Here is a 24,421-nt window from a genome sequence, read left to right as displayed (position 1 = left end):
GTGCCATGCACAGCGGTCCAGCACCTCCCGTATCAGGCAGGAACCACAGGCGTGTGCTGTGCACAGCAGTCCAGGCACCTCTCATATCGGGCAGGAACCATGGGTGTGTGCTGTGCACAGCAGTCCAGGCACCTCCCTTATTGGGCAGGGACCACGGGTGTGTGCTGTGCACAGCAGTCCAGGCCGCTGGGTGCAGGGGAAAGCCCAGGAGCCTCGTCCTCGGTGGGGTTTGGGCCCGGAGGCCCTTGAGCACCCACAGAACACCTGGACAAATCCCCATTTCCCTGTTCGCAGCTTCCTCAGCTCCCAAGGAGGAGAACACCCAGCCCTGCGGGGAGCCGTGTGGCCCCATTAAGAAGGCACAGGCCTCCTGTGACCCTGTCTCTCCACGAGGATGCAGGGCTGCTGTGGTCTAATCCTCCTGCTGTCGGACCCGGGGGCAGACACCAGGAGCCTTGGTGGCTGCCCCAAGGGGTTCACACTTTCTGCCATAAATAGGCTTTTGGGGCACGTGATGCCCAGCACCGCATCCTTGGTCAGCCCTTCATGACTAGGCGAGTTTTCAGCAGCCCTGGCATCTGCCTGCCTCTCCCCGTTGGCACCAGCTTCCAGCACGGATAGGAGCTGGAACACTGGGTCTGAAGCCAGGCTTATCTGTTTAGCTGACTGATGTGTCCCTAGGATGGGGAACAGCAGTGGCTACAGAGCAGAGGCTCAGTGATATCCACCGAGTGAGGGAGAAGGCAGAGGGAAGGCACCCGACTTTATAAAGTGCCTACTCTGTGCCAGCCTAGGACAGCCCCGGCTTTCAGACTCCCATCCGCCTTCTCTCCAACCTTTTGGTAGCTATCGATGTGTCCACTTCAGTAAATATGGACGAGGGGGCAGGGAAGGCCCAGAGCCCCTCATCCCAGGCCCACGAACAGTAGATGTGGAGGGATGTCGGCCTGACCTTGACCCTGCAATGCTCACTCCTACCCTCCACCCACACGGCTCCAGAGGGCACTCGGGCAGGATGGGAGATGCTCCGAGTCCCTGGGCAGGGGTCTGCCTGGAGAGGTCATCGCCCGTGCCTGGCATTTCCCACGCCACAGTGACTGCCAAGCACGTCCACACTGCATAGGAAGACCTGGCTCCCCATGGCAGAGACGCCACTACGAAGCACAGTTGAGGGATTGTCTCTGCAGCAAGCACACATCCCCCATTATCCTGATGCAGTCTCCAGACTCGAGTCTCAGGCGAGCTAAGGACCCAAGGGATGCAGCTCCGTGGGTGGATCAGGCGCCACTGCTCTTCCCCGAGCATGGGGCAGGGACTGGGCTGTGGACATCTTTAATCTCAGGCCTTGCCACGAGGTCTGGCCCTAGGCCTGCTCAGTGATGTCTTGTTAAAGAAATAAATGATAGGTAAAACAGCAGAAATATCATTTCACATTCCTGCTTCTGTTGAAGGTGGTAGATTACTCAGATCAACCCTCCCAGGATACATAGCAAAGAATGCATCACAAGAAAAGAAACAAGAAATTCAATGACCTGAAACAACGGTCCCCAACCTTTTTAGCACCAGGGAGGACTGGTATTGTGAAAGTCAATTTTTCCACAGGACAATGCTGGGGGTGGAGGATGGTTTCAGGATGAAACTGTTACACTCCTTGATTATTATTATTATTTTTTGAGACAAAGTCCCACTCTGTCACCCAGGCTGGAGTGCGGTGGCATAATCTCGGCTCACTGCAATCTCCGCCTCCCAGGATCCAGCAATTCTCCTGCTTCAGCCTCCTGAGTAGTTGGGACTACAGGCAGGTGCCACCATGCCCAACTAATTTTTGAATTTTTAGTAGAGAAGTGGTTTCACTATGTTGGCCAGGCTGGTCTCGAACTCCTGACCTCAGGTGATCCTCCCACCTCGGCCTCCCAAACTGCTGGGATTATAGGCGTGAGCCACTGCTCCCGGCCGAAACTGTTCCACCTCTGATCATCAGGCGTTAGATTCTCACAAGGAGCACACAATCTAGATCCCTCGCATGTGCTGTTCATAACAGGGTTTGGGCTCCCAGTGAGAATGTAACATCGCTGCTGATCTGACAGGAGGCGGAGCTCAGGAAGGAATGCTTGCTCGCCCACCACTAATCTCCTGCTGGGGGGCCTGGTTCCTAAAAGGCCATGGACCGATACGGGTGCCCAGCAGAGCAGGAGGAGATAATGGGAAGGAAAAGGAGGACTGGAACCCACCCTGAGAAGCTCTGGCCCCTACAGCCATGGCATCTGTGAAGACCTGGGCACCTCAGACTGTGGCTTTGGTTCAAGGTGGCTCTCGTCTAAAACACTGCAAACCTTTCTGGACAAGGTCACCTTTATCCCAGGCTTTGGGAAACCCCACAGATTATAAAAGGTCAGTGACTAGCAGACAAGGGAACCAGGCCCACCCCCACCAGGACAAGAGGCAGCCCCAGGAGGAGAACCAGCTGAAGTGACCGAGATAGAAATCGGCCCACTCAGCTTGGGATTAGCAAAGGATGAGCTGGGTAATAAATCAGCTACGCTTACCTCGTTTAAAGACATAAACCTCAAGATAGAAAAGATCTGCAAAGGACAGGAAACTATTAAAACATGACATAGCTGACTTGGAAAAGAACCAAATAGAACTCCTAGAAATAAAAAAGATCATAAAAAGAATTAAAAACTCAACAGACATGTTGGGAAATGCTCAACCCCTCCAAAGACAAGAAGGCACATGAGGCTGGTGCAAGAAGATGCTGGTGAGGGGCTCCGGTGGGGGCGAGGGGAGCCCTGATTTGCAGCATCTGCCAATTCCCATGGTGTAAATACCCCACCGTGGCCTATTTCAAGTCAGCAATGAGCAATAAGAAGCTTGCAGAATTCCAGAAGGACATGACTCCAGCATACCATGGGCCTGGACACAGATGAGGACCTCAGAACTGCAGCCAGAATGGCAAAGATTTCACCCCAGCAGCTTGGGAAGCCCTGTGGCAGAGCTGTGCAATGATGGTCTTGGGGTCACTTTAAAAACATGAATTTTAAAACAGATCCAGAACGAATTAATTCTTTCTCTTTCTCTCTTTCTTTCTCCTTCCTTCCTTCCTTCCTTCCTTCCTTCCTTCCTTCCTTCCTTCCTTCCTTCCTTCCTTCCTTCCTTCCTTCCTTCCTTCCTTCCTTCCTTCCTTCCTTCCTTCCTCGCCTCCCTCCCTCCTTCCTCCTCCTTCCTTTCTTTCCCTTTCTTTCTTTCTCTTTCTTTCTTTCTTTCTTTCTTTCTTTCTTTCTTTCTTTCTTTCTTTCTTCTTTCTTTCCTTTCTCTCTCTCCTTCTTTTTTGAGACAGTCTCATTCTGTCACCCAGGCTGAAGTGCGGTGGCACGATCTCGGCTCACTGCAACCTCCGCCTCCTGGGTTCAAGCAATTCTCTTGCCTCAGCCTCCTGAGTAGCTGGGACTACAGGCGCCGGCCACCACGTCCAGCTAATTTTTGTATTTTTAGTACAGATGGGGTTTCGCAAGTGGCCAAGCCGGTCTTGAACTCCTGACCTCAGGTGATCCACCCGCCTCGGCCTCCCAAAGTGCTGGCATTACAGGCGTGAGCCATGGCACCCAGCCCAGAATTCACTTTAAAAGAAATATGTTTCCATGAAACCAAGACAAGCCAAAAGAAAATCAGGCCACGATAAAAGTCATCCAATCTGTTTCGGGCCTCAGCTGAAGACTGGGGAGGCATAAAATCTTTAGGGACCAAAGAAGTCTGTAACAGTGGAATGAAGAGCAGAGAAATAGTTTCATGAGTAGACTAGAGGTTCCTAACATCCCATCGTGCAAGAGGCCCATTCTTCCTCCCCTGGGGGAGAATGGGGACTGCAAGTTTTAGTGCAAAGAGTCTCTGGGTAAGGTTAGGGGCCAGGTTCAAAGGCCAGACGTGCCACTCTCAGTTCAGGATCGAATTTCTGCCCCACCTACTCATAGTTCTGGTAGGAAGCCCACGTGGGGTGGGGAACTGGCAAGTCTCATGAGCATGTTTATTGCTTTTATTTGTGCTGAGGAGCTGGGATTAGACCCGAGACTCCTCAAATTCCAGGCCCCCACCCCCGATTCTCAAATCTGTGAGGGCCTCTCCCCAGCCCCTGCCAGTGCCCAGGGCCCTGCGGACAATGGATGCAGTCCCAGGACTGCCTCCCACACCTGCCCACATCCACAAGGCCTCCATGGGAAATGGCAAGAAATGGCTGCCCCTCCCTGTCCTGAGGCCATGGCAACCCTGCCACCACCCTCCCTGGTCACCTGGCGGTGGGCAGGGGCGGGGTCTCCATATGCAGGGAGACCCTTCTCTTCCAAGGGGGACTTCTGGTTCCCCTCTGGCAGGAGCAGGGCCAGGCCCTGGGAGCGGTGAGGAGTGGGCTCTGCCCCAGGCCTGTGGGTAAGGGGCGTTTACAGCCAACGCAGGCCAGCTCGGTCCCTCTGTGGGCTCGAGGATTAACTCTCTTAACCCTCACCCACCACTCCACAAGGAAGATCACACAATCACCTCCATTTTACAGATGGGGACGTTGAGACCCAGAAAGGTGAAGCCACTTGCCCAGGGTTGCTCAGCCAGGAAGTTTGAGCTGGGTCCATATCTGCATACCGGGCTCTCAGAGGGGCTGGGCGGGGTCTGACCCCGCATTCAGAGCCCCGAGGCTGCGTCTCCACCACCCATGCATCCAGCCCTGGGCTTTGTCTGAAAGCAGCCCTTCTCCCACGGAGGCCGCCCTCACTTGCGTTTCAAAAGCAGCATCCATGAAGATGGCGAACAGATGCTGCTGGGGGGACAGCCCCACCCGCTACGGGGACGCATGCGGAGAACCAGCGGCGAGCCAGCAGGGTGCAGACTTGAGCCCTGGGCAGCGACATGAAAGCAAACAGACTTTTATAGGGTTCCAGTGTCCACGGCCTTCTCAGGATCTACCAAAGCCTGGGTCAGGTTCAACATCAGGGCAGTGTGGGCCTCAGCCGCCCCCCAGCACACACAGCCAAGAGTTTAGTGTGTGGCGTTCTCCGCAATGACCCCACGGACATAAATAATGTCCAGCAGGCTTTGAGGCTGGACTTCAAAAAGGCTAATGGGTCTTAGTTGCAAGAAAACATGTTGGCCACGATCTTCTTTTGTCCCTTTAATGGGAACCCTGGAAGCTGACCCCATGGCTGTCAAAGGGAGAGAGAGAGAAGGGGAGGGAGAGGGAGAGAGATGGAGACAGAGAGGGAGGGAGAAGGAGAGAGAGAGGGAGAGAGAGAGAGAAAGGGAGAGCGGGTAGAGTAAAAAAGAGGGAGGTAGGAAGAGAGGAGAGAGATAGAGAGGGGAAGAAAGACAGGAGAGAGAGAAGAAAGAAAGGGAATGAGAAAGGGAGAGGAGACAGAAGGGGGAGAGAGAGAGAGGAAAAGAGAAAGACGGACAGAGAGACAGAGGGAGAGAGACAGAGAGAGAGAGATAGAGAGGTAGAGATGAATAAGAGGTGAGGAGGAGGAGAGACAGAAAGAGAGTCAGAGAGAGAAGGAGGGAGAGAGAAGGAGGGAGAGAAGGAAGGAGGGAGAGAGAGAAGGAGGCCCTGCCTTGGGGCCCTTCTCTTTTCCTGCCCTTTCCTGCCCTGCAGTGCTGTCCTGGGGTCTCTGGGCCCCTCCTGTAAACCCACTTTGAAGGCTGCCCTGTGGATCTAAGTGCCCATGCCTTCTTGACCCACCCCTGGGTCTCTCTTTGGGACATGGCTCCGACCTCCGCAGGCTCTTGGCTCTCTGGGGTCTGGGTCTGGGGTCACCCTTGGGGTACCACACAGTGCTCCAGGGGCTCATGTGGACACTGGGGATCTTGCTCTGGGGAGGCCTCTCCTGGCTTGTGCAGAAGGCCCTTCCCACACTCCTCACACCTCAAAGCATGGTCTGGGCAGGACCAGAGCCTCAGCCACACCAGGTGCTGGGTCCCCCAGACCAGCTGAGCCAGAGCCTGCATTTTGACAAGACCCCCAGGAGTTCCTGTGTGCATCCCGGGCCCTGCAGCAAGGCAGACCAGGCCAAAGCTGGAAGCCGTCACTCCCCCAGACCATCCGGCCTGCCCTGGCCCTCAGCCATGGCCCTGCCCCATGCTGCTACCCGCGTGCTCCAGCCTGCCCCGTCCAAGGCAGCCAACTCCGGGATTATCCGCCCAGTGCAGCATCTCAGCTACTGGAGTGGGCTGAATGGTGTCCCCTACAAAGATATGTTCAAGTCCTAACTCCTGGCACCTATCAATGTGATCTCACTTGGAAACAGGGTCTTTGCAGATGTAACCGAGTTAAGATAAAGTCGTAGGGGTGGGCCCCAAATAGAATGACTGGTGTCCTTACAAGAAGAGGACACACAGAGACACACAACAGAGAGGGCCGAGTGACCACAGAGGCTGAGATTAGAGTGATGCAGCCACTAGCCAAGGAACATCTGGAGACCCAGGAGCTGGGAGAGGCAGGAAGGGTCCTCCCCTGGAGTCTTAGAGGGAGCACGGCCCTTATGGCCCCTTGATTGTGGACTTCTCACCTCCAAACATAGATGGACAGCATCCATCTATGTTGTTTTAAGCCCCCAGCCTGTGGCCCTTTGTTATGGCAGGTGCAGGGCATGACATATCTGTTATCTGATCTCCAAGAACTGGCCCCGTTGTGCACTCAGCCAGGCCCATCTGCCAGGTGGTCACAAGAAGTCTCGACACAACGAACCTCCGGACTCAGTGAGGAGGCATGCACAGGGCATAGGGGTTGCTCACACCTGTGTGGGGCTTGCAGCACACTTTGCCCAGGAGTGACACAGTGTGTCACACCCACCGGCACCCTGGGAACAAAGGCCAGGTCACATCTGCACAGCCGGTGGCCTCCATGACTGCTGCACGGTCCTGGCCGCAGCAGAGGGTCCTGGAGGTGGCTGGCACCCCCCAGGGGACCCTCTTTCTCATCTGTCCCCCTTTCTCTCCCTGCAGGTCCTCTTCTCCCTCTGCCTCCTCATCCAGCCTTCAGTGCAGGGATTCTCAACTGGGGGTGGTTTTGCCCCCCACATACACTGGCAATGTCTGGGGACATTTCTGCTTTGTTTTCACAACTCAGGGAGGGAGGTGCTGCTGGCCAGGTAGAGGCCGGGGATGCTGTTAAATATCACCTGCTTCAAAGCAGCCAGTCTTAATTTTGGGGGAGGGTGTCATAGAGCATGAGTATCTGATAGACTCTGGATTTTTCTCCCCGGGAAAGCTCACATAAGCCGTGAATTTTGCTTCCAGTTGGGTAAGATTGTGCAATTGGACTCTCTTGGAGGTGATCTTATTTCCAAAATTGCAAACCCTTTGCTCGTTGTAATCTGAGCACCCCTCTGGGAAAGGTTCATTCCCAAGAGTGCCTCTTCCCCCTGAAATGAACACGGCAGCAGCTCTGTCTGCTAACCACGCTGGCAGGGGCCCACACACACCTCAGACGCTGCGTGTGCCCAAGCAGCCTTTTAATAGATTCTGGCTCTGCCCCTTTCCAGGAGAACAGGCTGCCCAAACCATGGCTCCTTCCAACAGCCCTAGGGGCTGGTGCAGCTCAGATGAGAGCTCCGGGGTTTCCAGGAAGCCCTCATAAAACAGCTTATGATTTGAGAGGCTCCAGCAGGGATGTGGGAACATCTCAACTTCAGCCCTTTGAAAACTTGAACAGACGCGTCTACCCCACAATCACGGTTTCATCTTAAACATGGCCAGATCAACTGCTGAAAAGCCTCTTTTAGCCCTCGAGCCAAGTTACCAATGAAAAGTTGGGATCATTTCACTGGTTAAAAACTAGATCATTTTGGTGACAGTAACCAATGTCCTTATGTTTTGCTTTTTAGCTCAAAGTCATGATAGAGAATACGAAATATTTAAAAAGATATTTATGAGATAGTATTTAATGAGACTTGGAAAGGGTCTTTTCTCGCTCTTCTTGCTGCTTCAGTATGAACAATAATATATGACACAATATCAGCCAAGCACCTGCCACAGGCCAGACTCTGAATTAAGCACTTTGCAAAGGTTACTTATAACTCAGTGATGCAAATACTCTTGCTGTCTCCATTTTACAAATGGGGAAACTGAGGCCTAGCTTTTCCATCAGGATAAGTGGAGGGTCTGGGATCTGGCAGAAGTCAGTCAGAATTATCAGACCCCAGAAGTTCCTGTTGAACGTGAGATCTCAAAGTTGTAGTCAGGAAAGAATGATGGGAATGGAGTGTAAAATCCCCTGGGGAGGGACCAGGCATGGTGGCTCACGCCTGTAGTCCCAGCACTTTGGGAGGCCGAGGCGGGTGGATCATGAGGTCAGGAGATCGAGACCATCCTGGCCAACATGGTGAAACCCCGTCTTTACCAAAAATACAAAAAATTAGCCGGGCGTGGTGGCGGGTGCCTGTAGTCCCAGCTACTTGGGAGGCTGAGGCAGGAGAATGGCATGAACCCGAGAGGCGCAGCTTGCAGTGAGCCGAGATTGCACCACTGCACTCCAGCCTGGGTGACAGAGTGAGACTCCGCCTCAAAAAAAAAAAAAAATACCCTGCGGAACAGATGAGACACAAGAACCACGAAGCTCAAAACCCAGCTCTCTCAGCCTCAGCTCCCAGAGAGTGGCCTTGGCCACCAAACTTCCCTGATGGAGCCAATTCCTTCCTCCAGTTATAAGTTGACATGTTGAAACAAACCCTGTATAGTAGCCACATTGTTCTGAAAGCCACAGGGCTGGAGGGCAGGACCATGCGAAAACCCAGCAGGAATCCACTGCTTGCCTGTTCCAAGTGTCTAAGACAAAGTCCAGCAGGACACTGTTTCCTGGCAGCTGCCCCCAAAGGCAGGGAGAAAGTCTCTGAATCCTTGTCAGGATCAAATCTTTGCTTCCTGATCATCAAAACTTGTAAGGCTCCTCACCTGCCCTCAAAACTCCAAAGGGACCCATCTGGGTGGCCGAACTCACAATCTCCTGCCGGGTCACCAGACCTCGGGAAGGTGAAAGGAGACCTAGACGGATGCCCCAGGTTCAACAAGACCCTTTGACTCACTAGGCCAAGGTTCAGGGGGGGCCCATGGAGCATGTTCGATCGTTTTCAAGGAAAGTCGTATCTACTTGTCACAAAACAGAGGCGTTTCCACTCCAGGTTCCCTAATTAACCTGCTTTTTGGTCTAAATACTCCGAGGATATTCTTATCACTGGACCAAAAGCATTTAAGGACATGGTGATGCCTGTGGATGAAATATCAAACCAAAGCCAACATTCATTTTCAACATTCACAGGGGACTCCACGGTTTCTAAGATAACCTGCTGACTACTTTTTCTGTTTTCGATGTGTTTTAGAGACTTTGCCAATTCTTGGGTAATCCGAACAGTGACGGCTCTGTAGGCTGGGGCCCTTCCCCCAGTATTCATGGAAGGAAGGGCTCCCGTGCACAGAGAGGTTAAGATGACAGCCGGAGAGCACACAGCAGCCAGCAGAGCCGCTGAAGGAAGCACCGCTGTGCCAGGGTTGCTAAAATCATTCTCTGTGCACACAGCTGCACCCTCGGCCCTGCAGCAGCCAGGCACGTGAGGGGGGTCGACCTTTTGTTCTCTCTCAAAATCTTTCTTCTAGGAAGATTCGTAGGCTTTGCTAGGGAGCAGGGCTTCAGAGCACAGTGTTATAGAGCCACGGGCTTCAGAGCACCAACAACTCCCAGGGCTCAGCTGGACCCACTCCTCACTCTACACAGGAGAAACTGAGGCCCAGAGAAGGGCCGACGCCATCCAGGAAGACTCCCAGGAGAGCTTTGTCCTACCTCTCCCGATTGGGCAAATCTTCCCAGGAAACGAGCTGACCAGAAGCAGGCGATGCTCTGACTCTGAAGGTCATGGCTGTGAAGGCCAGCCCCTCTCCCAGAGCAGACGTGGCCAGAGGAGCGGGTCGGGGCTCCCCAACGCTGTTCAAAAGCAATTTCTACCCCACCTTAACAAGAGCGGCGTTTTTGTCTGCTGCCCTGTCTTCCTTTTTTTGAGGCAGAGTCTCACTCTTTCGCCAGGCTGGAGTGCAGTGGCGTGATCTCCGCTCACTGCAACCTCCGCCTCCCGGGTTCAAGTGATTCTCCTGCCTCAGTCTCCCAAGTAGGGGGGCCACAGACACGTGCCACCACGCCCGGCTAATGTTTGTATTTTTAGTACAGATGGGGTTTCACCATGTTGGCCAGGATGGCCTCAATCTCTTGACCTGGTGATCCACCCCCCTCAGCCTCCCAAAGTGCTGGGATTACAGGTGTGACCCACCGCGTCTGGCCCATCTGCCCCTTCTTTAAGAACAGCTTAAAGCTAAAACAAGATACCGGCCCTGCACCCTCTGACTATGGAAGCAGCTGCCCCCCGCTGCCGCCCACGCAGCCCACCCCCACAACAGCGCGCGCTGCCCCCCACGCAGCCCACCCCCACAACAGCGCGCAGTGAGATAGTTACGTCCTCGTCCCGCTCCAGCTCCAGGCCGGCCTCCAGGAGGTTGCCCTCGTACTCCTCCCTGCGGAAGCGCTTGTCATCCTCGTGGTAGTCCATCGGGGGCTCGGCCGAGCCCATGTCCAGCGATGCCCCCTTGCCCGGCAGGGGGTGGTCCTGCTTGACACTGCGAGCCCCAGAGGGGGTGTCGCTGTGCTGCACCCTCCTGCCCAGGGTCCGGCTGCCCGAGGGCCTCTTGTGATGGTACACCAGGATGTAGTCCACCTTGCGCTGGCCGTCCCTGAAGTATAGGCCATACTTGCACTCGGCATCAGGGTCCACAGATAAGGAGTTCAGCAGCTAAGGGAGGAAGAAAAACACCCATTCACCATCGAGCTGCTGGTTATGGGCCTTCGGAGGGTGCGCTGCTCCCTTCTTCCACTCACTCCTCACTCAGTCGTTCAACAAACACTCCCTGAGCGCCCTCCACGGGTCAGACACTGTCCTAGGGGCTGAGATACACCCCTAGGGAACACAGCAGAAGACCCTGCCTTCAGGGAGCTGACCTTCGAGAAGGAGGTATTCACTGCTAATCATTCACGAAGGTGCCAAGCTACCTATGGTCCCCCGGAAGCCCTCCTGGTCTATGGAACTAGAGCAGGCTGAGTGCCAGGAACCTCTCTGGCTGCTTGCAAAAAGCTATGGTAGGGGATGGCTAATGGGTACAAAAAATAATGAGAAAGAATAAGACCTAGTATTTGATAGTACCAAAGGGGACTCTCAGCAATAATAACTTAATTGTACATGGACAAATAACTAAAGGAGCATAACTGGATTGTTTGTAACACACAGGAGAAATGCTTGGGGGGAAAATACCCAATTTTCCATGAGGTGATTATTACGTATTGCATTACCTATACCACAATAGCTCATGTACCCCATAAATATATACACACACTATGTACCCACCCAAATTAAAAATTAAACGAACAAACAAAATATCCCCCAACAACTACAAAAGCTATGGCAAAAGCTACCAAGTGAATGAGGGCTCCCCACGCACATGAATAGGGGCTGAGGCAGAGCTGAGCTCAGGTTCTGTGCGTGCAAATCTCAATCTCTGATCGCCAGTGTCAGAGGCAGTGCCATGTCAAGGTGGCCACAGGGCCACTAACTAGCCGTGTGTCCAGAGGTGAGGCTTTCACTGTCTTAGTCAGGGCTCTCCCCTAAACAGAGCCTGAGTAGAGGCCAGCGGTGCAAGCGTTTTACTTGGGAGGTGATCTCAGGTGCCAGAGTAGGGTGAAGGGGAGGGAGGCTGACAGGGGTGGGTCAAGGAGCGGCCACTGCTATGTGCAGCTGGGCTCCGTCCTGCTGGGGACCCTCAGAGTGACCTTGAAGGGCGCACCCCACTGCCGGTACCCAGAGGGTGAGGAAGTTGGGTGATCATGTACCCGCTCTGGCCCTTTCTCGGCTGGGGGTCACTCCTGGGGTGTTAATGCCTTCCCCATACGTGGCCTTCAGCAGCGCCTGCACGGTTGATCACCTCTGGGTGCAAAGGAGAGCAAGCCACTGGTATGGATGGGCACCGCTGGTGGGTGACCTGGGGTGACCAAGGGGGCAGGGTTAGGGCTTCTACAGGGCCTGCCCTGCCTCAGTTTCCTTATTTGTTTGAAGGACTCTAGGGGGCCATGGGAGATAGCAGTGTGGAGCGGTTGGTTTAAAAACCAGATATTCCCACAGTGGCAGTGCGATGGGAACGTTGCTAAAGCCAAGCCTGCATCGCTGGAATTCTCGAGGGGTTTGGCTGGTTATCAAGACAGACAGGTCCATCAGCAATCTGGGTTTCCGAAATAAGAAAAAATAAATAAAGCCATGCTGGGTAGAGCCTAACAGGCAACTCCAAGCTGCTAATGGTCCACAGAACTGTGCCTCATCCCTCGAGCTGGCGGCCTGGTTTCCACCTCAGTTTCCTGTGGCTACGTGAGGACGCTCCCTAGGGCACTATCAGTTTCCGAGGGGCATCATCCGAGACAAGGGCCTCCCTGATGGAGTGCAGGGACAGCGTGCTGCACCAGGCAGGGCCCAAGCACCTGTGGCCTTTGGACTGGAGGGTCTCCCCACGTGGTCACCCAGAGCCCCTGGGCAGCTTCCAGCTGCACCATGGCTCTAAATGGCTGTGCACTGGTCCGGAAAAGGGGCAGGCAGAATCCCTCATTCGAGGCGGGTGGGCTGTATACAACCCAAAGTGTATCAGGGAAGCCGGAGGGTGGAGCCCTCCCCAGACGGCCAGCACTGCAGTGGGGGACAGGGCAAGGGAAGGCCTCGAGTGGAGGCTGTCCTTTCTAGTTGTAGGGGAAGGAGAGAGGAGGCTCTGGGCCAGGGCTGCTGGCTGGGGCCTGCCCCATCTTTCATAGGCATTGATGTCAAGGGTCTAGACTCCTCCACCCCTGGTTAAGGGACAGCTGAGGCCATGTCCCTGGCACCTTGGCCTCTCTGGCCTAGGATGCCTCTCCTGGAAACAGCATTGCTCACCGCCTGGGAGGGCCCGGTCAGCATCTGGTGCCGGCAGGAGGCTGAAACTAAGCAACTGACTTCTCTCTACAGTAACACAGGGCCCCGCTGTGCTGGTGGCCTTCAGGAGGACCTGGACTCAGTGTGCATGTCCCACCCAGCTTGCCCTCTGTGACAAAGTCTGAGGGTGCTTAGGGGCCACGACCACGCCCATGTGGGTGGGTGGCTTGGGAGGGCTCGGGGGAAGGGTGGGGGAGGGCTGGCTTTTGAGGGCAGTGGGTTCCCATGCCCAGCCCCGTGAAGGATGGGGTTCATGGAAGACCCCAGTATCGCAAGTCTGTAGCCAGCATGGGGAGCCTGCATTCATTCTGCAGGAGAAGCACGAAAGAGCTATTCTTCTCAATTTGCCAAGGAGGAAACTGAGGCCCGGCAGGGCAGGAGAGCCCGGGTTACAGCTCAGGTGGGAGGCTGAGCTCAGCCTCAAGTCCCATCTGCACACCCAAGATGTGGCCCCCTTAGTGGGAACCGCGACTCAGGGTGATGCTGTTTCTCGGCCCAGGTATGTCATCTCGCTGAGTCCCCACAAGCTGACCCTACGAGGCGGTTACTATAGTTAGGTCTATTTGACCTGGAGGAAACTGAGGCTCCCATGGGTGAGCTGCCCAGCTCAGTGGCCCTGATTACCAGACTCCTGCTGGCTGACCCCAGTGCAGGGCTCTGTCTCTGGTGCTGAGGGGCACGGGGAGAGTGCAGCCATTTAGCAGGCCTCAGTTCTGTCCCAGCCTGGGGCAGTGGTTAGGCAGGGCCAGTACAGACAGCAGATAAGCACAGGCTAGTCGGGAGGTTTGGGCAACACCAGGCCACAGGTATGTCTGGGACAGTGTGGGGCAGCAGGTGAGGCCAGCCCAGGACAGGGCAGTGGCTTCATGGCAGGCCTTGTAGTCAGCCAGACCTGGGTCTACATCTAGGCTTGGCCCCTCTCTAGCTGCAAGGCCTCGGGGAGGCTCTGGACACTCTGAGCCCCAGGGTCAGTTTCTGCTAAATGCGGAGCGGTGGGAGGCTTCACTGAGGGGGTGATGATCTCCGCTAAGCTCAGCACACACTAGCCAGAACGTGCCAGGGTGGACGCTCCATCTAATTCTGGGGCCAGGTGCCTGGGAGCCATCCCCGTCACCCCGATGGCCACCCAGTGGCAGATACGCCTTCCTCTCAACATCTCAGGGAGGTCAGACAAGGGCAGGGTCACAGGGAGCTGGCGACTAAAGGTGCTTTTCTCTCCCCATAGCTGAGTGGGCAAAAGAGCCCAACCGGAAGCTGCTCTTGGAAGACAGAAGCCCATGCGCAGGGAATGCGCCAGCACCCAGCAGGTGAACGCGGGGTCTCGAGGGGTCGGAGGGCACACCTGCCTGAGTCCCAGGCGTGCCTGAGGGCTTCGGCTTTTCCTCCTCATCTCCTCCCCATACTGCCTTCCCCAGTCTCCTCTCCCGCTCCCCCAGGCCTTCCCCAGTCCCTCCTCCTTGCCTTTGCAGACAGTGTCCCTCCCTGTACGCCCTTTCTGTCCTTCTCAGCCCTTTGTAATTCAACCTGGTTTTCAGGGCACAGGGCAAATCTAGCATCCTCTGGGATCTGAAGGTGGCCAGCCCCTCTTGCCTGTGCAGGTCTCTCTGTGCTGGGACTGCCTCTGAGCCATCTACCCACAAGTTCTTAACTTGCAAATTAGCCCCAAAGCTGGATGGCAGGACCCCGGAGGCCTGGTCAGGGACTGTCTAGAGATGTGTTAGGACACAGCTCCAACCTGACCTCAGTACACAGGGACTCAGAACCTGGTCGGGGCTCCATAAACACTCCTGGTTGGCAGGGATAATGGTAATAGCAAACAAATCCTTAGAGAAAGGGAGGAAATTCACAGGGATCCCTTCAAGCCAGAAAGCAGGGAAATTACACTAAGGAGTGGCCAAAAATCCTCTATCAAGTTGAAACAGGGAAGGTTACCAGGTTCAATACGAACCCCCACCATCTGTTCACTGGGGCCCTATCAAGGGACACGCCTACCCTCAGGGGCCTGACAGTCTTTGGGAGAGCAGAAATATCATCTAACTTCCCATGCACGGTGGAGGGAGAGACAGCACCGGGGCCTGATCAAGAGTGGGCATCCTCCTCCCTGTGTTCAAACACCAGCTCTGCCACTCACCAGCTGTGTGACCCCAGGCACACAGCTTTGTGTTTTTGTCTCTCCATATCCCTAAGACCTACCTCATGTTATATGACCTCCCTCATGGGGTTGCTGGAAGGATGAAACCTGTTAATATATCTTGTAAAGAGTTTACAACAGGGCCTAGCATAGAGTGAACCTTCAACAGAAGTTTGCTCTAATTGGGAACTGAGACACACGCACAAATAAAGAACTAGGGGAGGACAGGGGAAAAAAAATCTTGTGGCCAGAGTGGACCACAAGTGAAAGATGGTAGCAGTGCCAAATCCAGACTTTAAAAAGTTACAAAAGGAGCTGGATGTGATGCTGGGACCAGCAGGAGGCAGCACCAAGCACAGGTGTAGGAGTCCCAGCGCCTGACTCTGTCACTGATTTGCTGTGTGACCCTGGATAAGCTGCTTTGTCTGTTTAGGTATTAGTTTTTAAGGTGTGGGCTCTCTCCCATCTATACTCTAAAGGGCTGGGAGGCTCCCAGGGTCTGGAGAGCAATCCTGAGCTGGGCTTGGAGAGAGTCGGGAGGTGAACGCACAGCAAGGACCAGTGCGGTCGCCACGGTGGCATGTGACTTTATGGTGCCCTTCCACGGAGCAGTGGAGTGGGTGCCTTTCTTGTGTAGAATGGGACAAAAAGGCAAAGATGTAATTGCAGTGGGAGGGATGTGGGTGAGACTTTGTGCATAACTTCCAAATTCGAAGGCCTGGGAAAGCTTCAGAACATTGCTGTTTCTGTATTCTTAAGAAAGGGGCAAGCAACTCCTTGGTGCACCTTTGCTGAGGGTAAGGGGTTTCTTATTCATCTTTTCTTTTGAGACAAATTCTTGCTCTGTCACCCAGGCTGGAGCGCTGTGGTGCGATCTCGGCTCACTGCAACCTCTACCTTCTGGATTCAAGCAATTCTTGTGTCTCAGCCTCCCAAGTAGCTGGGATTACAGGTGTGCACCACCATGCCTGGTTAATGTTCATAATTTTAGTAAAGATGGGGGTTTCACCATGTTGGCCAGGCTGGTCTTGAACTCTTGACCTCAGGTGATTCACCAGCCTCGGCCTCCCAAGGTGCTGGATTTAGAGGTGTGAGCCATGGCACCCAGCCCTCTTATTCATCTTTTTGATGGTCGGCACTGAATATGTGGTTGCTGAATGAATGAATGCGGGCATGTGTGAATGAACAACAGAGGCTGGGTCTCGTATACTGTGGCTGGCTGTGGCAATCAGATCCAAGGATACAGAAGCTGAGACCCAGTTAGGACAGCAACTTAAACACCACAACCCCCAACTGGGAGCCTCAGTTTTCTCATCTGTGAGATGCTGACAAAGATATCTGGACTTAGATCACAGGATTCTTGTGGGGATAAAATGTGATGGATGATCTGAAGGTATTTTGAAGACTTCCTTCTGCATAACTGAGGGAGGTACTCCTGGAAGGTGCCTCCCTAAGGAAGATAGGAAAATGGTGGAAGAGAAATACTTCCCTGAGGCCACATGGGAAAATGTGAAGGACAAAGGTTCCCTTCATAGCAGGAGTGTCCTGGAAGACCTGTTCCAGGCACCATGAATGGCAGCCTATATCTGGTCCACACCTGCCTCTATGAACCCCTTCCTCAAACTCCAAGAAAAGGGCAGAACAGGGGAAGCAATCCTATGCCCTTTAACCTTTAACACTGTCCTGGGACTCCGGGCTTTGGTTTCTTCTGCTGGTCTCTGGAGTTGGTACTCCAGGAACTGAATTCATATCCATATGAAATATCTTGATTACTCAAGGGAATCTACAATGTTCACTTTCTCTGAAAATGGGCTAAATGAAATCAGTGACCTGTACAATTTCTTTTGGTTTTGAGACTCTTCAAATTATAGTTAAGAAGGAAACATCAGTTTTAAACTTCCCTTGTCTTCTAAAAAAATTTTAAAATCAGATCACTACATATCAATGTATGATTATGGGGCATGCTCCATAACCTACGAGCAGATCATCTCCCACAGCATATAAGCCAAGAAATACTGGGCAGATACCAGCAAATCAGGTATCTCTGGAGTGTCTGGGCTTGTTCGTGGCACACAGATCCCAGGCCACGGACAACCACCAGTTTCAAGGAAGAAAGTAGAAACACTCAAAGATTAACAGAAGGAAACGGAAACAAATTGCATCCAACCTGGCCTCTGGCTTTCACGTCATTTCTTCTTATATCTCATTGCACAGAAACAATGAAGTGATTTCCACCCTTGAACTTGGGAATGAAGAGAGGCAAAAGTCACAGGCTGGGAACTGCAGCCTGAATTGGATGAGCTTATCTCGTGGTTGACTTGTGCATGTATGAGTTGCACGCCTGAGAACAGGATAGGAACTTGTGAAATGCAGCCCACACCCTCTGGCCCTCGTGTGTACCGAGCCGCCTTCGTTGGGTGACTCAGGGTAATGACTGAGCAACAACTGTTGGCTTGAGTGGTGCCAGGGATGCCCTGGGAGGCTCTCCCTGCCATACTGCCTGCCCTGCACCAACAGGACCCTGCTCCATGGCTGCAGCCTCCAGCCTGTCTGGCCATCTACCGGCAGATGCTGCTCCCAGGCTCTGCCTCCCGCAGCGCGCACCTCTGATTCAGTCTTCCAAGCTCACAAAACAAAGTATGTGTAACGGAAGTGTTGTGTGGAACCTAAGACCTGATGGTCTCATCTGGGCCCAGCTGCCTCTTTGCAGACTTTGTGGCCTTCACCTGGGTTTGCAGGAGGCAGATAGTTTCTGGGTCTGGATAAGCAATGGGTCCTGGAACAAAAACTCTGGAGACCGGGGGCTATTCATGAAAGGCTCCATTTCTTATTGAACATTCAATTCACCATCAGGTCTTGTCCAGTCTACCCCCAGAGCATCCATTTCTCCATCACCTTGGCCACCACTACCATCCCCTGGCTCCTGGCTGGTGTGCCCATGGTCCCACCTTTGGGACTTTGAATATGCAATGTTTTTGAAAGACTCAGTCCCCACCCGTTATGGGTAGAATGAGCTCCTTCTCCAGAATGCTTATTCTTCAGGCAGGCTTTCTGCAGCTACCTGGTCTGTGTCCTGGGCCCTTCCTAACTGTCCTCCCAGCTGATGGGTGACTTGGAGCTGGTCACCTGTCCCTCTGGGCCTCAGACTCCTTGCCTGTAGTAATAGCACCTACCTCACACATTGTGAGAGTTCAATGAGCTAATAAGACACAGCACTGGCCCAGCGCTAAGGAATAGTCCCTGTCACTGCCGTGGATAACGGGTAACGTTCCGTCACCATTTCTTAAGTAAGCTCCAGATGGGCGGAGCCTTCCCTGTCTCATTCTTTGAGGGTGCCCAGGGGTCAGCACGGCCTGGCACATGGCTTTGATCAAATGGCAATCCCTGAGCTCCTCCGGCCAGTCCTGTGAGTCACAGGTAGACTCCCTCTCCATCTACACCTGTTTCCAGTGCTCCTGGCAGCTCTGTGCAATCTCAGTTCCCAAAGAGATGCCCCCAGGCCACCCCCTTCCACTGTGACCCAAGTGGTGCAAGGCCTGACCAAGGCCAGAGTCCCTGCTGTCGCTGGAACAGAGACCCAAAGCAGGAGCTTTGCCCCCGCTTCATTCCTTGCCTCTCTGAGCTCCAGAGACTAGAGGGACAGGCCAGGGCCATCCTCATCCTGCTTGAAGCAGCCCTGCTGGGCCTGACGCCCGGGGAGGGGCCTCGATGGGGTCTGCATGGGAGGAAGGGAGAAGGGAGCTTCTGTCCTTAGGTCCTACAAAGTGCTGCTGAGAGCTTCCCTCACCCCAAGAGGAGATAGCCAGTCCCAGCCCTGTCCTATCCTCTTCCGGCAAACTTTGTCCTTCAAGCCAAACTCTTCCTGGGAGAATTCCGCCCCCCTCCCTAAAACATAGGGTTCCCTAGACCTCTGGGTCTGGCCGTGGGGAGGGTGGTGGGGATATTGGGGACCTCAGGATGGGGTCCCCAACTTACATGACTGGCTTCCAACCAGTGCCCCCACCTGAACCAGGCCTAGGCGCCCAGGGGAGACGGGGCGAGGGTAGAAAGCAATCTCCAATGATTGACTCCCTGGGCTTTGAGAGTTTCGGTGCCAATGCCAGGGTACCAGGCCCAGTGCCCTGGGCACAATGTGCATTTCTGGCAAGTGAGGACCCGGGGCTCTGGCCCCAGAGGATAGTGAAGCAGTGGGCCCTGGCAGCTACCATCATCGTGGAGTGGCGACAAACTTGGCCTTCACCCAAGACCCTCACCATCACCCTTACCCTGGCTGCCCCAACGGGCACCCCTGGCCGAGAGCCAGGAAGGGAAGGTCCCATCCAGGGCGCCAGCCGTGAGCTCTTGGTTGGGCTCCCAGCTGCAGCCCCGGGCGAGGCGGCTTCGGGGCCGCAGAGCTCCGAGGCCGGGCCATGCCTGGGGGCCCGGCGCTGCGCTGGGCGGAGTGGGCGCCGCGCTCCGAACGCTCAGAGCGCAGGCGGGGCGCACGCACTTGGCCAGGGCTGGCGCGCCCTTCCCGGCACGCACGTGCGCGGGTGGGCGCTGCGAACCCTGCGCAGAGGGTGCGGCCCCCGCCCCAGGGTCCCAGAAGGCCTTGCCGCCGCCCGGTTCCCGCCCTTGCCGAGGCGCAGGTGCGCGGCCCTCCCGCCCGGGTCGCGGCCGCCCGCACTCACCGTGCCCTCAGACGGCAGGTAGCCGATGTCCTCGATGGCGCAGATGTTGATGATGTGGACGCTGCGGTCCTCGGCCGGGAGCGTCGAGTACTTCTCGTTGACCCTCATCGTGGCCGCCTGTGCGCGGGGACCGCCGGGCGGCGCGCCCTCCCCATCCACGGCCCCGGCGGCCTCTGCGGGCGGAGACCGCAGCGTTCGCGGCGCGCTCGCAGGGGGCCGGGCCTCCCCGCGCCCAGGCCCGCCGGGGACGTGGCCGCCTCCCACTCCGCCCGCCGCCCTAGCCCGCCCGGCCCGCGCGCTCGGTGCGGGGTGCGCCTGAGCCTCTCGGGGCCGATCGCGCCGCCACCCGGCTGCTGGTCCCGCGGGCCAGCCCGCGCCTGGTCAGGAACTTGGACGCCAGCCGGCCCGCCTTTGCCTTAAAGATATAAGCGCTCTCCGCCCGCCTATGGCAGGGGCGGTGGCCGCGCGGGTCAGATTTTCCGTAGAAATTTAAACACAGGAAGAAAAAGTATTCCATTCCTGCGGGCCCCTCCAAGTTTTATTTTTATCCGGGGAAAGTGCCCCTTTGAATTTTTTGAGGGTTTTCATACCGGGTATGAAAGGGGGGAACTTTCAATAGCCCCACCTGAAATAAAGTCCCCGAGTGGCAGGAGCTTCTGTGGCGGGTCACCTCCGCCTCCGGGGGAGTGAAGCTTCTGAGATTGGAGTCTGGATCTCTGCCCCTTTCTGTCCACCCTGGCAAACTCCTGCTGTCACTCAGCGCTCACCTCCTCCGGGGAGCTTGCCTGGTTCCTGCCGACCCGCCCCCTCCAGCTGCCTGCGCTCCTGGAGGAGTCTCTCCTGGGGCAGTCATCTCTCTGGAGCCCACTGATGTTACCGGTGCCCCCAGTTTACGGAGCGCTTAGTGTTCTGTGCCCAGGCGCGTGCAGCGTCCCTATGTAGGGCGTGAGTGTGTATCAACTCATTTAACCCCGCACCTGCAAGGTTGGAATGCGGGTCCTCATTTTTCAGAGGACACCCAGGCTTAGGAAGGCCAAGGACCAGTCCGCATCTTCTGAGGTGGGGCGGGGCTCCTGCAGAGCTTTCTCCACTGCTGGGCAACGCTGTCCCGCTTTCTGGAGGGGTGGGGCGGGCGGGGGGATGGTGGCTTTGATCTCTCTTACCCCCGGACCTAGCAGGGGTCTGGCACACTGCGGATCTTCAAGACTTCTTCCCTTAAGGAGAATAAGGCAGGTCCCCAGGGGACGGCCACACTCAGGTTAAGACCCAGGGGCCATGCTGGCAACCACATCCAGTGGAAATAAAGTGTCCCTCTGCCTCTCACATCCCATGAGTTCTTCACGGTGTGCATCAGATAGCACCTCCTGCAGGAAGTCCTGCTCCCCTACTGTCCCCACCCAAATATGCAGGCCTTCCTCTCTACCCAAAGAACCTGCCTGAACCTCAGCTAGCACTTCATTTATTCCGTCTCATTTTACAGTGGGTTGTCTACCAGGTTCACACAGCCGATGCTCAATAATTGCTTGTTAAATGGCCACTTGGAACATTCAAGGCCTACAGAAGTGATTAGAAAATTGTCCTTCAAGGCCACGATGTCGTCAGCTTGCCATGGCTCCAAGCATGGAACCTGGAGTCAGCTAGGATGGGGTTGGGGAGAAGGGGTGGGGTCTAGCTCCAGCTCTGGCACCTTCCAGCCTTGTGACCTTGTGACCTTGTGCCAGCCTCCTTGGCCTCAGAGCCTCCTGGGCCTCAGAGCCTCCGCCTTCTCATGGGAGTCTTGAGCGTGCCTGAAGTTGCTAGGCTCAGCAATGGTGACTGCTGTCACTACTAATGTCATCTTGTTATGACCTACCCTTTCCTGGTGCCTCAGTGAGACTCCCCCATTTAGGCACAAGTTCGTGACTTCCTTGAACTTGGGGCGGTGCAGGACGGCTATTTGGTTCTCAGGCTGGTGGTGCCAACGGGCACTGAGTGGCCCTAAAGGACCCTTTGTCTGCACCTTGGACAGTGAGAGAGGGTTTGGAGAAGTGCCCCAGGCTGGCCAAATCCATGCCAGGAACAGTGTTCTACAGCCTCTGCTCCTAAAAGTTCAAGTGTCCAGGGCTGGGAGAATCCCACACGCACGTACAGAGGGTTATGTAACTCCATCTACTTATCATTGTTGGTAAACAACCAACATTGTGTAATACTAATGTACTGTCTTTTCAAATTTAGTTCGAGTGCCAACAGACCTTCCAGAGCTCTATGAGGTGCAGTTTGCAGAAAAAAAAAAGAGTAAAAATATACTTGGCCGAATCTGGACACACTGGTGTTCCCAAAGGTTTGGGAAGTGACACTTCTGGCCTGAGAGGGCTCTGGGGCTCAGGGGCTGCCTGCTGGGGGGCCATCTCCTAGGCAAGGTGGCCCCACCTTCTCCCCAACAGCACCCCTTGTGGCTTTACTCAAGAAACAGTGCTTAACCTCTAGTTTCGGTGATTTATACTGTAGCCAGGCTCAAGGCATCTGCTTGCCTGTAAGACCCCACTTTCTTTGCTATTGCCAGTATGTTTCTTTTTTCTCTCCAGTATCCCCACATTCTGTTTCCTCTCGCCCCTTCCCCAAGTCTTCCCGGGTGGACAGTGTGGACATGCCACAGCAAGGGCAGAGGAAATGCAGCGTGGCCTCTGTGCAGCAAGGGCCAGAGAGGGCCAGTTGTGCCTCCAGGCCTCTCGTGGCCTTCGCCGGGGGTTCATGGGTCTAGGGATTTCAGGGACTGACACAAAGTAAAAACAATAGCCCCCCAAAATAGGAGGGGGAAAAGAATTCCTGTAGCTGGAGATATCTCCCAAGCCAGGACAAGTTTACGGGGTCCTTTTTGTCCCATAGATGCTTCTCTTCTCTGGTTCCCTGTCTCCGCCTGTGTCCTATGGGTCACTTTGTTGGGATTCTCTCTCCACTCCAGTCACTAACTGCTTATACGTGGGGCCTCTCCATAAACTGTTGCACCCAGTTTTCTTTTTGTCTCAATGATTTTCATCACTAAAAACCCACAGGGACAGATTTTGCGGGCAGGATTAATTCCCCGCTCATGAATTAGTAAAACACCGGTCTAATTCGTCTAGATGGTACATTTTGTTATGGGAAGCTCTGGGCTTCCCGGCTGGCCTGTTTGGCCACAGTGTTGCTCTTCAGTGTCATTTGATGGCATGCGCCAATTGATACAGGTACAGGTGTCTTTGCTGACTTTTTTTTTTCTTTAATATTGAATGCTTCACGAATTTGCGTGTCATCCTTGCACAGGGGCCATGCTAATCTTCTCTGTATCATTCCAATTTTAGTATATGTGCTGCCGAAGCGAGCACTTTGCGGACATTTTAATAGTCACTGGGGATGCAAGCATCAGGTGACAAGGAGTGCAGACCAACAAGCTGTCAGGAGGGTGGCTTCCTGGTAGGAGGCAGCACAGGGGAGCCCTTTTCAACGGTATTTTATTTCCATCCCGTTGGCATTGCCCACAGGGAAGAATACCTCAGAGCATGGGCCAAGCTGTCTGCAACTCAGCGGGAAGTTGAACAAACCAAACTTTACAAAGGGAGGAAGAACGAGGTGCCCCAAATTATGGAGATGCAGGGACTGGTTACCAAGACCATGGACCGGAACAAGAACCTTGCTCCCCATTAACCAACCGCATGGCCGATTTCCTCTTTTGTAAAGTGAGGCATGAAGTGTCTCCCTTTGGATGGTGGGCGAGGACAAAGAGGCCCAGCGCCTGGCTGTGTTGAGTCCAGGCCAGGGAGGCAAAGGCCTCTTCTAGTAAAGGAGCTCTAGGGTGGGGCACAGTGGATGTCTCAGCACAGTGGATGTGTGGGGCCAGATCATCCTCTGTGGTGGGAGCTGTCTTGTGCAGTGTGGGACATTTTGCAGGCACCCTGGTGACCTCTACCCACCCATGAGATGCCAGCAGCACCCTCTGCCTCCAGCCCCAGTGTGACAACTAAAAATGTTTCTTGATGTTGACAAATATCCTCCAGGGGACAAAACCAGCCCCAGTTGAGCACCACTGCTCTCAGATTTCTCAGCAGCCCTCACCTGCATGTCACCTGGACCTGGGGGGGCCAGCTTTATCAGTCCCCATTTCACAGGTGTGCACACCTGCAGAGGCGATGTACTTGGCTTAAGATCAGGCAAGAGAGCAAACTAAGCTTTCAATCTTGCTCTCCTGACCCCCAACCCTCAAACCAGAGCTCACTCCATGAATTCAACACACACCTAGAATTAGAGAGGTGGCAGAAAGGAGACTGGGTTTCTTTTTACAAAATAGAAATACACAGGTGCCCAGGGTTGCCCTCCATTGGTAGAGGTGGTGGCACCCGCACAGCCCGGGTGCACTGAGCCTGCCCTGCCCCTCGGTTGGCCCAGTACAAATCTCTGTGTTCAGAGGGGTTTAATAAGTGCTGTTGACTCACGAGCAGTCCAGGGGAGGGAAAGGAGCATGGAAGGAGTGAGCAGTCATGACTCAGGGCCATTGTGAGCGCCAACGGCCACCCGTCCCACTCCCACACCAGCCCCGTGCTGCTGGGCAACCCGCGTAGGACAGAAACAGAGGCCAAACAGGTAAATGATAT

The 24,421-nt window shown here is 54.7% G+C and overlaps 1 protein-coding gene and 1 non-coding gene across 4 annotated transcripts in view; both read right to left on the bottom strand.

Moving 5' to 3' along the window:
* The window catches only part of ANO1 (anoctamin 1), a 113,368-nt gene extending 93,153 nt beyond the window's left edge, over positions 1–20,215 (bottom strand). The window contains exons 1-2 of one of the 3 annotated variants that reach the window (XM_058439050.1): positions 19,818–20,215; positions 10,473–10,805 (exon numbers count right to left, since the gene is read on the bottom strand). In XM_058439050.1, coding sequence (XP_058295033.1) covers positions 10,473–10,805; positions 19,818–19,925 — 441 coding nt within the window. In that variant the 5' untranslated portion in view covers positions 19,926–20,215. Of the gene's footprint in view, positions 1–10,472; positions 10,806–12,977; positions 13,039–19,817 lie in introns of those variants that run through there. The other 2 variants (XM_032755475.2, XM_058439051.1) reach the window with 2 other exon arrangements.
* Positions 20,216–23,051: 2,836 nt separating this feature from the next.
* LOC116469947 (U6 spliceosomal RNA) lies at positions 23,052–23,158 on the bottom strand. Its single transcript, XR_004248397.1, has one exon. It is a non-coding gene; the product is annotated as a U6 spliceosomal RNA (small nuclear RNA).
* Between the last annotated feature and the right edge of the window lie 1,263 nt (positions 23,159–24,421).

The sequence above is a fragment of the Hylobates moloch genome, unplaced genomic scaffold, assembly GCF_009828535.3.
Source record: "Hylobates moloch isolate HMO894 unplaced genomic scaffold, HMol_V3 SCAFFOLD_5, whole genome shotgun sequence".
Classification (NCBI taxonomy): Eukaryota; Metazoa; Chordata; class Mammalia; order Primates; family Hylobatidae; genus Hylobates; species Hylobates moloch.
Note: the sequence above shows the minus strand (reverse complement) of the source record. Positions and strands in the feature narration are given on the sequence as shown.